The following is a 15,504-nucleotide window of genomic DNA, read 5'->3' as shown; positions in this document are numbered from 1 at the left end:
ATGCGAGTCAGTTTCAGGGAATGCATTGTGCCAGTAACCTGCTCATTGTCAGGTGTAGAACCTGAAACACAATGGCTTTGATAGAAATGGAGAGACTTGTTGGCATAAAGAGAACAAATATTATTTTGACTTCTGTACAACTGTTCTTTAAAAAATTACTTGTGAAGCTGGCTGTCAACTGCAACGTGTGTGTGTGGTGTGTGGACTGATTAGAATTTCCCCCTCTGCCCAACCAGGAAGTCAAAATGGCGCTCTCCACAGACAGGAAGCCTCCGCTTGACTACGGCGTCCAGATCCGCTTCATCAAGGACCTCCATGACACTGGCGGGGGCTACCCCGAGAAGACCAGAGGGGGCAGCGGCGCCATGCCCCCCTCMAAGTACGGGGTGGCCGTGCGGGTACAGGGCATCTCCGGCCAGCCCTACGTGGTGCTGAAGGATGGGGAGAAGGGAGACTCGTATGGGGTGCAGCTGAAAACCCAGCAGGCCCAGTCACAGAACCCCAACTCAGGCCTCTCCTCGCCCTACAACAGTCTGCCCCAGAGGAAGGAAGGGGGGAACGTCCAGAACCCTTACGCCCCTGCAGGACTCAGCTTTCCGGTCTCTCCAAAGTCCACACCAGAGGGCGAGGCCAGGGAGGACTTTGGGAGTCCTTTCAAGAGACCTCCTGGGGATGGCCAGGCTGGGAGCCAGAGAGAGGGTGAGGGTGGGCCCCGGAGGGAAGGACAGATGAAGGTAAAGGTCAAGGAAGAACCCAGTCCCACAGCAGCRGAACCCTACAGAGTGGATATGAAGGAGAGAGGTTGGGTCAACGGGGAGGAATTGAATGAGGCAGGGCTCAARCCTGTTTGTCCCAGAGGGGCCAGGCAGAATGGGGTGGGGCTCGGTGGTTTGCTGGGCAGAAATGGACTTGATTTGTCCATCCCAGAACCCCCTCCTCCAGTGTCGTTCAATGAGGCAATTGTTCCTGCCATCGACAAGACCTCCCTGGCGCCTATCAACAAGCTGATCAGCAAGTTCAACATTGGCACTCCTACTGGAGAGACCAGGGGGCGCTCCGGAACAAGGCTGCGGCTCAAGTACGACGAACGCAGACGCTCCAGAAGTCTGGATGCTTGCAAAGACGTTCATCCCGAGGTCTCCCCTCCTTCGCCAACTCCCAACACTACCTCCTTGCTCTTCTCCTCCACCTCCTCATCCACGTCATCCACACCTTCATACAGTAGCCTAAGGATGAGCACTGCCTCAGTTGCCAAGGTGACAGCCCTCCCTGGCCCCAAGCTGAGCTTCATAAAGTCACCTGGGAAGTTAGTCAAGGAAACCCCTCCTGCCATCCCACCAAAGAAGACAGTAAGTAACAGAGTTGAGTTTTGTGTGTGTGAGCAGTATAATGTATCTGTTCTGACCCTCAATGTCTTTTACCATTTGAAGGGGATGCCGGACCCTCTGAGGAATCAGATTGGAGAGGTCATCAGTGGAGAGGAACCACCAACCAAACAAGCTGTCTACACCATCCTGAAAGAGGGGTAAAGAAAGTTACAAACATGTGACCCAGAAGGCTGTTGTTTCCGAGTCTCTGCAGTTACATTGTGATAGATGTTATTGTGGTAGTGGTAAAAACCAAGAGATCCTACACTGAAGCTTGAATTGGGCAATGTTTCACCGTAAATTATTATTTATTTTGTTACTCCTGTACCAAAATGTCCTGTACTCTTAGAAAACAATTACACTCATATCAGTAATTATATACTGGGTGGTTTGAACCCTGAATGCTGATTGGCTGACAGCCGTAGTATATCAGACCGTATACCACGGTATGACAAAACATTTGTTTTTCCTGCTCTAATTATGTTGGTAACCAGTTTATAATAGCAATAAGGCACCTCTGGGGTTTGTGGTATATGGCTAATATACCTTTGCGTCGTGCCTAAGAACAGCCCTTAGCCGTGGTATGTTGGCCATACCCCCTCGGGCCTTATTGCTTAATTCTAATGTTTACCACTGGAGATCACTTGCATTCATAGGTATCCTTATCTTACTAAAGCACAACTTCATGTCATTTTCTGCCCTCTGCATTAGGACAAGTGAGAGTGATGTATCCATCAAACGTAAAGGCAACCTTGTCTACGAGACGACCAGTGGTGCTAAGGTAAGAATGAAAGTTTTTATTTTATTTTTTATTTTTAAAGGAAATGATGGCCTCCCGAGTTGTGCAACAGTCTAAGGCACTGCATTGCCATGCTTGAGGCATCACTACAGACCCGCGTTCGATCCCAGGCTGTGTCAAAGCTGGCTRTGACTGGGAGACCATAAGGCGCTGCACAATTGGTCCCAACATGAGGGTTTGGCTGGCTGGGGATTTCCTTGTCCCATCGCGCTCTAGCGACTCCTTGTGGCGGGCTTGGCGCCTGCAAGCTGACCTCGGTCGCCAGTTGGACGGGTTTTCCTCCGACACATTGGTACAGCTGGCTTCCGGGTTAAGCGAGCAGTGCAGCTTGGCAGGGTCGTGTTTCGGAGGACGCATTGGCTCTCGACCTTCGCCTCTCCCAAGTCCATAAGGGAGTTGCAGCGATGGGACTTTACCTACCAATTGGATAATCACGAAAAAGGGGTGAAAGTGTTTGTACTACTGTGTGCTTATTCAGCTGAGATTGACCCCTTTTAGTGTGCTCATATCAAAGAAAAAGTGTTTTTGTTTATAAATGTGTGTGTGCGTGTTTGATCTTTGTATGTAAGAGTAACAGCTTGAGGATGTGTGTGTTCTCTGTACATATAAGAGGGAGTTTGTATAACCTTTATAGTAATATTCTGTGTCTCCAAGAGCTCCGTTTTGACACCCCAAAAATGTGGAGATTAGATCAAGCGGCTCGCAGGGTATTCAAAATGATACGGTCAGTTTTGGCAACAGTCAGCATTTTTGCACTGTCAAAATTGTATTCTCCTCTGTACAGTTTGTTCCTGCGGTCAGTAGCCTATATTTGTGTACAGCGGTCTTTGTATAGGCCTATTTTCTTTATGCATATGGTATTTACAGAGTGGGTGTGGATTCAAGTTTTTCTGAACCCCTCTTCCTGACAGCTAAAAGTCTGTATTTTCTACTTCACGCACAGTTTCTGTTCTGCTCGTAGAGAACAGGCTAGTCTGGCAAGTGGTGCTCGTTTTAATAAAGTTAGATCAAAGCTGAATCAATGTCTGCAAGATCACAAAGATGGTATTCTACATAACTGAATATAATAGTATAACGTTACTGTAAGACAGAACATCACTTCATTTCTTATGAGATTTTAGGATGATTGTGCAAATGGTAAAATTTCTCACATGTTGCCAAAACTTAACAGCGCGCACCACTAGAAAAAATATAAATGCAACAATTTCAACAATTTTACTGAGTTATGGTTCAGATAAGGAAATCAGTCAATTGAAATAAATGCATTAGGCCCTAATCAATGGATTTCACAGGTCTGGGAATACAGATATGCATCTGTTGGTCAGATWCCTTAGTAGGMCYCAGGATCTCGTTCMCGGTATCTCTGTGCATTCAAATTGCACGTCGATAAAATGCAGTTGTGTTCGTTGTCTGTGGCTTATGTCTGCCCATACCATAACCACCGCCACCATGGGGCACTCTGTTCACAATGTTGACATCAGCAAACGCTAGCCCAAACAATGCCATACACGTGGTCTGGTTGAGGCCGGTTGGACGTACTACCAAATTCTCTAAAACAAAGTTTAAGGCAGGTTATGGTAGAGAAATGAACATTCAATTATCTGGTAACATCTCTGATGGACATTCCTGCAGTCAGCATGCCAATTGCACGCTCCCTCAAAACTTGAGAGAAGTGTGGCAATATGTTGTGTGACAACTGAAAAGAAGAAATGCTCACTAACAGTGATGTAAACAGATTTGTGGGCAATAAGCTTTTTGTGCATATGGAGCATTTCTGTGATCTTTTATTTCAGCTCATGAAACATGGGACTTTACATGTTGCGTTTTATAGTTTTGTTCAGTCTGTTCTTTGATTTGAAACTCAACACGGGTATTTCTACAGTTTAAGGTCCAATGCAGCCATTTTGATCTCAATATCAAATTTTCGGGGAACAATTATKTAGCTTACTGTGATTGTTTTCAATTAAAACTGTATTTAAAAAATATATAAATAGCTTCTTAGCGAAGAGTTAGAACTGTGGGAGTGGTCTGAGTGGGGAGGGGAAAACTGAAAACTAGCTGTTATTGGCAGAGGGGTTTGGAACTCTCTTATTGGTCTATTAACAAATKTACCTTCTGGTGATGTCACCAGGCAGGCCATACTCCATCCCACAAGCTGAAATTTCAGGTGTTTTTCCCCCAAAAGCTCTCATACGAAAATGGTATTAGCATACTTTTCACAATTTCATAGTATTATTCCAACCTCGTAGGGTGGAAATGTATATAAAACACAGACAAATCACGTTTTTGACTGCACTGGGCCTTTAACACCATCTGCTCTARAYTTTGCAMMCTGTACATAATTCAAAACAACACTACTTTGAAACAACACTATGACTCAAGGTCTAAAATCAWATCCCCATGAAACTGATTGAGATCAAGTGGTTGGTATGCAGATGCTGCATGGATATTTCACCTGTAAAACGTATCATTCATGATTGACAGTGAGAAATGTGAAGGGAGGATGACCAACATTTTTTGTAAAGAAACGCATGCACAGAACTTGATTCAGAATTTAGCTGTAGGGAAAAGGGATACAGGCGGGCAGTTACCTACGGATCCACAGCCTTGGCCTAGTATTMATTCTATGCAGACATTCATTTTATATGTGCACATGGCAACCTCCAGGTATGACCACTTATGTATATGAGCTGTCATTTATATCTCATTATATAGCCTTTAGTGTGATTGTAGCTACTAACCATGTAAATCATCTGTGGGGTATCTTGACAACAGCATCTGAAGAGAAAAGCTGATTAGGATGGGCCCAGTCAGTGTTTGTTTGAAGAGCTCAGTCATTGGGTTCTATCAATAATTGTGTGGGGCCCAGTGTTACGGTGGTATCCATGGTGATGCTGTGAAGGGTGGCCATCTTAACTCATCACCACAAGTGGTGGCTCTTGAGACATTTTGGCCTGTGATGGCTGAGGGGGTGGTAAATGGACTGGCACCGTAATAGGACTGTTCTAATAATGAGATGCCWTTTTCTAACACCACTGTTCCCCAAGGCTAGTTCTGGTTYAAGACTAGTGCTTYGTTTGAATACCCATACTAACATACTGTATAACACTTAATATATACTATTAGTTCATTTTAGTATACTGTAAAGGAACAGTATCCTTTCAGTTGAGTGTACTAGCGCTTTGCCTGTCTACCGAAAGTTGATGCTGTTGCTATGCAACGTCTTCCAAGCTTCTTCCAGTTACCATAACAAATACTAGCTAGACATCTTACGACTTCATTAACAATGTCCATTGAGAAAGCACAACTATACCACTTAGCTAAGCTAAGAATGACATGAATAATCAAGWTAATAAASGTTTGGTACTTAGTTAGATAGCATATAGTTAATATACTGGCAATTTTCATGTCTTAGTAGCCAACTAACGTTAGGTAGCTAGCTAACATAACAGTACATACAAGCAACTGCTGTAATGATATGCTATGCGGTTCGTAAGGCTAGCTTAGCCTACAAATTGTCAGCCAACATAACTTATTGAAAAGTCATTACTTTATTACATTGCTTAMCATTTGTCATAATTAGTTAAAGCAAGAATTTGTAGCCGCTCTTGTCGGATTTAGGCTGCATATTTTCCGAAATGTTCTTCAAATCTGAAAATCTTATGAAGCCTGCCCATTTTCTGAAGAATTTCATTATGGACCCTAAAAGCATGGAAATACTGTCTACTGCTTGTATACTTTGTATTTTGGTGAATGTAGTACGACATCCGTGAAATTTTGGCATACTAACTATATTGGGGCGGCAGGTAGCCTGGCGTAGGAGTGTTGGGCCAGTAACCGAAAGGTTGCTGGATCGAATCCCCCGGACTGATAAGGTAARAATCTGYCGTTCTGCCCCTGAGCAAGGCAGTTAACCCACTGTTACCCAGATGCCGATGATGTGGATTTCGATTTAAGGCAGCCTCCTGCACCTCTCTGATTCAGAGGGGTTGGGTTAAATGTGGAAGACACACTCAGTTGAATGCATTGTTGTGCAACTGACTAGGTATCCTCCTTTCCCTTTTATATCCATACTATGACCAATTAGCATACTACATACTCAAGTTACGTCTTAAATAATGCAGTTAGTATGAGTATTCAAACACAGTTTAGTTCTAAATACTACACCTATACACTTTATATACAAAAGTATATGGACACCACTTCAAATWAGTCGATTTTGCTATTTAAGCCGTACCCCTTGACAGGTGTACACCGCCATGCAATCTAGGAGCAATGTCTAGGAGCAACACTTCGCGGTTCAGCCACGAAGTGGTAGGCCACACAAGCTCACAGAACGGGATCGCAGAGTGCTGAAGCGCGTAAAAATCGTCTGTCCTCWGTTGCAACACTCACTACCGAGTTCCAAACTGCCTCCGGAAGCAACGTCAGCACAAGAACTGTTCGTCGGGAGCCTCATTAAATGGGTATCCATGGCCGAGCAGCCGCACACAAGCCTAAGATCAACATCTGAATGCCAAGTGTCGGCTGGAGTGGTGTAAAGCTYGCTGCCATTGGACGCAGTGGAAACGCGTTCTGTGGAGTGTTGAATCAAGTTTCACCATCTGGCAGTCCGACGGACTAACCTGGGTTTCGGTGGATGACAGTAGAACGCTACCTGGCCCAATGCACTGTGCCAACTGCAAAGTTTGGTGGAGGAGGAATAATGGTCTGGGGTTGTTTCTTCATGGTTTGGGCTAGGCCCCTAAATTCCAGTGAGGGGAAATCTTAATCCTACAGCATACAATGATATTCTAGATGATTCTGTGCTTCCAACTTTGGCAATAGTTTGTGGAAGACCCTTTCCTGTTTCAGCATGACAATGCCCCCGTGCACAAAGCAAGGTCTAGGCAAAAATGGTTTGTCGAGATCGGCGTAGAAGAACTTGACTGGCCTGCACAGATTCCTGACCTCAACCCTATTGAATACCTTTGGGATGAGTTGACGCCAACTGCGAGCCAGGCCTAATTGCCCAACATTGGTGCACAACCTCACTAATGCTCTTGTGGCTGAATGGAAGCAAGTCTCCCCCCCCCCCCAGGAATGTTCCAACAACTAGTGGAAAGTCTTCCCAGAAGAGTGGAGGCTTTTTCTAGCAGCAAAGGGGGGACCTACTCCATAGTAATGCCCATGATTTTGGAATGAGATGTTCGTTGGAGCAGGTCTCCACATACTTTTGATCAAGTAGTGTATCAACATTACTTAATAGCTTGGTACCATTAGTAATAGTTTAATTCTGCTTAAGCATACAGTATAAGCAGCCAGAGATTTGACAATCCTAGTACAAATATAGTATAACGTGTTCTCTTCACTCTACTAGATATGATTGTTGGTTCAACTCTGTGTTTAAGTGCTCTCTGAACATCAGTAGATTGTTTTGGCTGGCTCTAGAGCAGTGTTAAATGGTATACTGGTATCAGTGTGAAATAGCAGACGTATAGAGTTTCTCTGCTGCCTGTGTGGTGGAACATAAGCTGGTGTGTTGGGTTACTTGAAGCAGGTGGTGTGCTTGCCCGCCTCCTACGGCCAGAAGGAACACCTGTTATCTAATTTGTATGATATTCAGTATTTCATGTACTATTCATTTATACCGATGGTTATTCAGATTTCCCTCAAGGGTATAGCTAGCAGCTAACTGGCCTGTCCATTGGCTAAATTATATTATTTCTACTTTCCAGTTCATAGTCAATTCAACTCTACATTACATTACCCCTCTTCACAAACAGATAAAACCAAAACAAAGTGATTTGCCAGTTGCCTTGAGGAGAGCAGAATCTCTGCAGCACAGACCATAATCTATCACTGATAATATGTGCGAGGAAATTGTCAGAGGAATGTTAGTTCCGCAGGGCAAAACTTTACCCTCCATCCGTATTGTCACTGAGCAACATCCAGGCTGTGTTCCAAATGGCAACCTATTCCCTACATAGTACCCTACTGTGGACCCTGGTCAAGAGTAGTGCACTTTATAGGGTGCTATTTGGGACGCAGGGCCATTATACAGTATAAGGTGACTGGACTAAGATTTATTCAAGGTTTTAAAAACCTCTCCTGACAAACAGTGGGCTGGTGTGGGTGTTGGATCAGACATACGGGTGCTTTTTACCCTTTCAGATAGTTGGACACGCTGATAGATGTTTACTATACTGGGCAATGTGAGAAATATTGTCATTTCTTCAAATAATTTGATTGACACCAGTGGACGCTGGCTCATAATGTCTGGAAAGGCGCTAATGAAATGGCATGAAACGCATAGAAACCATGTTTGATACCATTCCACTTATTCCGCTCCAGCCATTACCACAAGCACAGGCTCCCCAATTAAGGTGCCACCAACCTCCTGTGAATGACACCCCCTAGCACTATTTGATGGTGTATATTGTAGATACTGCGCTTTGGYGATAACATTGATGCCAATCTGTATCAATTTATTTGTTGCCAACAATGTAGTGTTGAATGCAGGTTTCTAGGCAATTCTGATGGGATAGTGAATTGTAGATYGAAAGGGGGATACCTAGTCAGTCTCTGAATCAGAGAGGTACAGGGGGCTGCCTTAATCGACATCCACGTCTTCGGCGCCCGGGGAACAGTGGGTTAACTGCCTTGCTCAGAGGCAGAACGACAGATTTTTACCTTGTCAGCTCAGGGGATTCGATCCAGCAAACTTTCGGTTACTGGCCTAATGCTCTAACCACTAGGATACATGAGTACACCGCTGAATGCTGTACCATATATAGTAGGTACAGTTGTATGTATATTGACTTGTCTCCTCTGTCAGGTTCCTCCTAAACAAGGGTCTCATGGGAATCTGAAGAAGGAGTTGGAGCAGCGTCTGAATGAGAACCACCAGCTTCAGGAACAACTGGACCGCAACAAAACCGAACTACAGATGGCCCAAGAAGAGTAAGCTAGGCTTCACACACCTAGGGCTGGTTTTGCTTGTCACAGATTAGGCCTAGCCCTGGACTAAAAAGCACATTTAAATAGACTAGGTTTAATCTGTGTCAGGAATCTGTGTGCATTTGCAGTGTATGTGTGTTAAGACCCCCAAAAGTGATGTCACCGTATGTATTTATTCTACGTTTTGTTGTCAAAATATAGAGAACCTATGGATTGCACCTTTAAGCAGCCCATTAAAGGGTCCTTAATCTCCTGCTTCTTTAATTGTTCGGTTGATGGATTGATTGTCTAATTGACTGATACGTTAATGAGTATATTGATTGGGGTATCGATTGGTGTCTTCCCTGTCAGGTTGACCCAGCTGCGGATGGCCAGAGAGGGGGCAGAGTTTCGGGTGCGTCAACAGGAAGACCAGCTGGCTGAGCTTCAGGAGGAGCTGAGGGGAATTCCAGAGAACACACCACAAACAGACTCCATGTCACTGCAGGCGGTACGACAAGGATGATTTTAAAATGTTTATTTAACCTTTATTTAACTAGTCAGTTAAGAACAAATTCTTATTTACAATGACGGCCTAGGAACAGTGGGTTAACTACCTTGTTCAGGGGCAGAATGATTTGTACCTTGTCAGCTCGGGGATTCGATCTAGCAACCTTTCGGTTACTGGCCCAGAACTCTAACCATTAGGCTACCTGCCGCCTCGATGATGATGTCTTGCATTTATGTAGCACTATTCAAAGTGCTTAACATTGTATGGTGGCATTTTATGAACTCCCAGGTGATGAACGGCAGCCATTCAGTGCTATTTACACACACTCTACACTCTCTCTCCCCTTCTCCTCTCTCTCCCTTGCAGGATGTGATGTCGTTGCAGGCGGACCTGGCGGAGGCGGCAATGTTGCGCCAGCGTCAGGAGGAGGTGCTGCGTCAGAGGGAGAGAGAGCTGACGGCCCTGAAGGGGGCGCTGAAGGAAGAGGTGGGGAGCCACGACCAGGAGATGGAGGCCCTCAGGGAGCAGTACAGCCAGGACATGGAAACCCTGAGGAGCACCATGGAACAGGTGTCACAGGTAGATACGTTGGTGTGTGTGTGGAAGTTTCAGTCCAAAATGCTATATATCCATTTTCAGAAATGTTGGTAAATGAGCTTTTATTGTTTAAAGAAATTGAGAGTGAAAAAACGATCTAAGTGTAACAGTATAACTTTAGTACGTCCCCTCGCCCCGACACGGGCGCGAACCAGGGACCCTCTGCACACATCAACAACTGACACCCACGAAGCGTCGTTACCCATCGCTCCACAAAAGCCGCGGCCCTTGCAGAGCAAGGTGCAACACTACTTCTAGGTTTCAGAGCAAGTGACGTAACTGATTGAAAYGCTACTAGCGCGTACCCRCTAACTAGCTAGCCATTTCACATCCGTTACATAAGCATGGCATGGGGTTGTTCAATGACACATGTATTTGTTTCAAATCTATCACTTGACATATCCGCCTCACTCTCAGAGAAATAAGTTGTACGCTAGGTTTTACACGGTCAAATATAACAAACAACGACATTTTAAGGAACTGTACAAAGTATACATTTGTGACATCACTATTTTTAAAATGTTTTTAAAATTCTTCAATACAGTAATATGAGATCTGTATGTAAAACATTTACATTTGAAATGTTAGTCATTAGCAGATGCTCTTATCCAGAGCAATTTACATAAAGTGCATTCATCTTAAGATGGCTAGGTTAGACAACCACATATCACAGTGAATATACAGGATACAAACATTACATTCCAGCTAAACAAAGGATATATAACGTTTTGCCCCCCCAAAAATAATGTGTACACATCTAAAATCTATGGATAAAAAAAAACTGAACAGTAATATTTTACACACATGAAGGTACCCATAAGAAATAATTTCGGATGAAAAAACACATGAGAAATTGGTGGATATAGCGTTTTGGAAATAAACTCTTCATATGTCAAATGTTCAGTGTTAAGCTATCCAATCCCAATTKACCCCTTCATTAGTTAAATCCGGTATGGTAGTGCTGAAATGGAACAGCACAGTATATGCATTGGTTGGAGGTCCYTGCGAAACAGGGACTGGTTTATTTATTTCAGTCTGTATGTATCAGGGGAGGACGGCTCATAATTGCTGGAACGGAGCAAATGGAATGGCATCAAACACATGAAACCATGTTTGACGTATTTTATACTATTCCACTGACTGCTCCAGCCATTACCACGAGCCCGTCCTCCCCAATGAAGGTGCCACCAACCTYCTGTAGTATGTGCAGTGCATTCGGAAAGTATTCAGACCCCTTGACTTTTTCCCAAACAAATTTACGTTACAGCCTTAATCTAAAATTTAATTTAAAAAAAAAAATCATCAATCTACACAGAATGCCCCATAATGACATTTTGCAAATGTATTACAAATAAAAAAACAGAAATACCTTACTTAGTATTCAGACCCTTTGCTATGAAACTTGAAAATTGAGCTCAGGCGCATCTTTTTTCCATTGACCATCCTTGAGGTCTTTATACAACTTGAATGGAGTCCACCTGTGGTTAATTCAATTGCTTGGACGTGATTTGGAAAGAGACTCTGTCAGAGCAAAAACGAAGCCATGAGGTCGAAGGAATTGTTTGTAGAGCTCCGAGACAGGATTTAAAACAGTTTAATCCATTTTAGAATAAGGCTGTAACGTCACAAAATGTGRAAAAAGTCAAGGGGTCTGAATACTTTCCGAATGCACTGTATGTACAGTTAAAGTCGGAACTGTACATACACTTAGGTTGGAGTCATTAAAACTTGTTTTTCAACCACTCCACAAATGTCTTGTTAACGAGCCATGGTTTTGGCAAGTCGGTTAGGATGTCTACTTTGTGCATGACACAAGTAATTTTTCCAACAATTGTTTACAGAGATTATTTCACTTATAATTTACTGTATCACAATTCCAGTGGGTCAGAAGTTTACATACATTAAGTTGACTGTGCCTTTAAACAGCTTTTAAATTCCAGAAAAGGATGTCATGGCTTTAGAAGCTTCTGATAGGCTAATTGACATAATTTGAGTCAATTAGAGGTGTACCTGTGGATGTATCTCAAGGCCTACCTTCAAACTCAGTGCCTCTTTGCTTGACATCGTGGGAAAATCAAAAGAAATCAGCCAAAACCTCAGAAAAACAATTGTAGACCTCCACAAGTCTGGTTCATCCTTGGGAGCAATTTCCAAACACCTGAAGGTACCACGTTCATCTGTACAAACAATAGTATGGAAGTATAAACACCATGGGACCACAACACCAATCATACCGCTCACAAAGACGCGTTCTGTCCCTAGAGATTAGTGTGAAAAGTGCAAATCAAATTCCAGAACAACAGCAAAGGACCTTGTGAGATGCTGGAGGAAACAGGTACAAAAGTATCTATATCCACAGTAAAACGAGTCCTGTATCGCTATAACCTGAAAGGCCGTTCAGCAAGGAAGAAGCCACTGCTCCAAAACCGCCATAAAAAGCCAAACTACAGTTTGTAACTGCACATGGGGACAAAGATCATACTTTTTTGAGAAATATCCTCTGGTCTGATGAAACAAAAATAGAACTGTTTGGCCATAATGACCATCGTTATGTTTGGAGGAAAAGAGGATGCTTGCAAGCCGAAGAACACCATCCCAACCATGAAGCACAGGTGCAGCCTCATGTTGGGGGGTGCTTTGCTGCATGAGGGACTGTGCACTCACAAAATAGATGGCACCATGAGGAAGGACAATTATGGGGATTATTGAAGCAACATCTCATGACATCAGTCAGGAAGTTATAGCTTGGTCGCAAATGGGTCTTCCAAATGGACAATGACCCCAAGCATACTTCCAAAGTTGTGGCAAAATGGCTTAAGGACAACAAAGTCAAGGTATTGGGGTGGCCATCACAGCCCTGACCTCAATCCAATAGAAAATATGGTGGGTAGAACTGAAAAAGCATGTGCGAGCAAGGAGGCCTTACACACCTGACTCAGTTACACCAGCTCTGTCAGGAGGAATGGGCCAAAATTCACCGAACTTATTGTGGGAAGCTTGTGGAAGACTACCCAAAATGTTAGACCCAAGTTAAACAATTTAAAGGCAATGCTACCAAATACTAATTGAGTGTATGTAAAATTCTGACCCACTGGGAATGTAATGAAAGAAATAAAAGCTGAAATAAATCATTCTCTCTACTATTATTCTGACATTTCACATTCTTAAAATAGTGGTGATCCTAACTGACCTAAGACGGGGAATTTTTACTAGGATTAAATGTCAGAAATTGTGGGAAACTGAGTTTAAATATATTTGGCTAAGGAGTATGTAAACTWMCGACTTCAGCTGCATGTATGTACCATATGTCTGCTCTCTCCCTGCTATGTGTTAGTCCCAGCAGCAGATTGAGGAGGAGAGGCAGAGGGTGAATGATGCCATGCTCTGCCTGGAGGAGGAGCTAGAGAGCTGCAGGGACCARGGAGGCCAGTGGAGGAAGCAGCTGGAAACTACCACAGAGGAGCTTCACAGCACCAAGCAGGAGTGAGTGCCTCAATATATAATTATTTCATTGGCTGTAGTATATCAATGGTGCGTCATACACATGTCTCTACACCTGTGAAGTTGTCTTCATATTAGCTTTAAACTAGTAGTCTTTGTCAGGTCGGTTTTATATTGTCTTGCCCTATGATCCAAAATACCAGAGATATTGTTGCACCTTATCAGTGGCAGCTCCTTACCTGGTATTCTAAGGCAGTGTTTACCAACCCTGGTCCTCAAATACCCCCAACATTACACAGTTTCGTTGTAGCCCTTGACAAACACAYCTCATTGAACTCATTGAGAACTTCATGATTAGTTGAGAAGTTGAATCACGTGTGCTTGTCCAGAGTTACAGTACACATGTGTAATGTTGGGGGTACTTGAGGACCAGGGTTGRGAAACACTGTTCTAAGGCAAACTTACACATATGATTGCTAAAGAGTACTGATTTTGGGGGGGCCTGCCCTGCCCTCCCTAATTGACTACCGACCTCTAGCACTCATGTCTGTAGCCATGAAGTGCTTTGAAAGGCTGGTCATGGGTCACATCAACACCATTATCCCAGAAACCCTAGACCCACTCCAATTTGCATACCATCCCAACAGAKCCMCAGATGATRCAATCTCTATTGCACTCCACACTGCACTTTCACACCTGGACAAAAGGAACACCTATGTGAGAATGCTGTTCATTGACTACAGCTCAGCGGTCAACACCATAGTGCCCTCAAAGCTCATCACTAAGCTATGGACCCTGGGACTAAACGCCTCCCTCTGCAACTGGATCCTGGACTTCCTGAAAGGCCGCCCCCAGGTGGTAAGGATACGTAAATCAGATTTTCTTGAATTTCTGGAGTCTCTGGGATTTGGGGACTATGAAGAAGACGCCCAATGGTATAGAGCTGTCAGGGTCTGATTGGTAGGATGTAGTTACGTGTGGGGGCAAGACAAAATTTACTGTGGAGGTGTTGACTCGTTATGTTGATCAACCGGAACGATCTAAGACGCTTGTTGTGTAGAGGGGGTATGAGAATGGAAGACACTTAACAATTGTAGAGAACAAACATCTAACAGTAAAGATCTTTCTCTCCGCGAATGGGATTAATTTGATCAATAATATTAATTGTATGTGTGTTAAGTTATAACACATTAGTTGATGCTATATCAGAATTAGCTATCTCCGGAGGCCTCTGCATGGTTAGCAGAAGGGGCATTCTAGGATGAGTGCAGACATACTCTTTCACTTACCACGTTATAAGCCGCAGCCATAACGAATTGTTCAGAGTCGCATTGGGGTCGGGGAGGCTGTCCAGACTAGCCTCTATATTGTCCCCCCCCCCCCCCTTCTTCATATCCACCTGTTATACACTGCTCAAAAATAAAGGGAACACTTAAACAACACAATGTAACTCCAAGTCAATCACACTTCTGTGAAATCAAACTGTCCACTAGGAAGCAACACTGAATTGACAATAAATTTCACATGCTGTTGTGCAAATGGAATAGACAAAAGAGTGAGAATTATAGGCAATTCAAGGACCCCCACAATAAAGGAGTGGTTCTGCAGGTGGTGACCACAGACCACTTCTCAGTTCCATGCTTCCTGGCTGATGTTTTGGTCACTTTTGAATGCTGCGGTGCTTTCACTCTAGTGGTAGCATGAGACGGAGTCTACAACCCACACAAGTGGCTCAGGTAGTGCAGCTCATCCAGGATGGCACATCATGCGAGCTGTGTCAGGAGAAGGTTTGCTCTGTGTCTGTCAGCGTAGTGTCCAGAGCATGGAGCGCTACCAGGAGACAGGCCAAGTTACATCAGGAGCGGTTAGGC

The 15,504-nt window shown here is 43.9% G+C and overlaps 1 protein-coding gene across 1 annotated transcript in view; it reads left to right on the top strand.

Moving 5' to 3' along the window:
* Nucleotides 1-15,504, top strand: part of cgnb (cingulin b) — a 54,427-nt gene that overhangs the window by 25,629 nt on the left and 13,294 nt on the right. Inside the window, exons 2-8 of the mRNA XM_023976189.2 lie at nucleotides 237-1,349; nucleotides 1,431-1,525; nucleotides 2,079-2,148; nucleotides 8,984-9,108; nucleotides 9,457-9,595; nucleotides 9,962-10,174; nucleotides 13,527-13,675. Of these exons, the coding sequence (XP_023831957.1) occupies nucleotides 246-1,349; nucleotides 1,431-1,525; nucleotides 2,079-2,148; nucleotides 8,984-9,108; nucleotides 9,457-9,595; nucleotides 9,962-10,174; nucleotides 13,527-13,675 (1,895 nt within the window). The 5' untranslated portion in view covers nucleotides 237-245. The remainder of the gene's footprint in view (nucleotides 1-236; nucleotides 1,350-1,430; nucleotides 1,526-2,078; nucleotides 2,149-8,983; nucleotides 9,109-9,456; nucleotides 9,596-9,961; nucleotides 10,175-13,526; nucleotides 13,676-15,504) is intronic.

The sequence above is a fragment of the Salvelinus sp. IW2-2015 genome, linkage group LG31, assembly GCF_002910315.2.
Source record: "Salvelinus sp. IW2-2015 linkage group LG31, ASM291031v2, whole genome shotgun sequence".
NCBI classification, from domain to species: Eukaryota; Metazoa; Chordata; class Actinopteri; order Salmoniformes; family Salmonidae; genus Salvelinus; species Salvelinus sp. IW2-2015.
The sequence above is the reverse complement of the archived record's forward strand: the minus strand, read 5'-3'. Positions and strand labels throughout refer to the sequence as shown.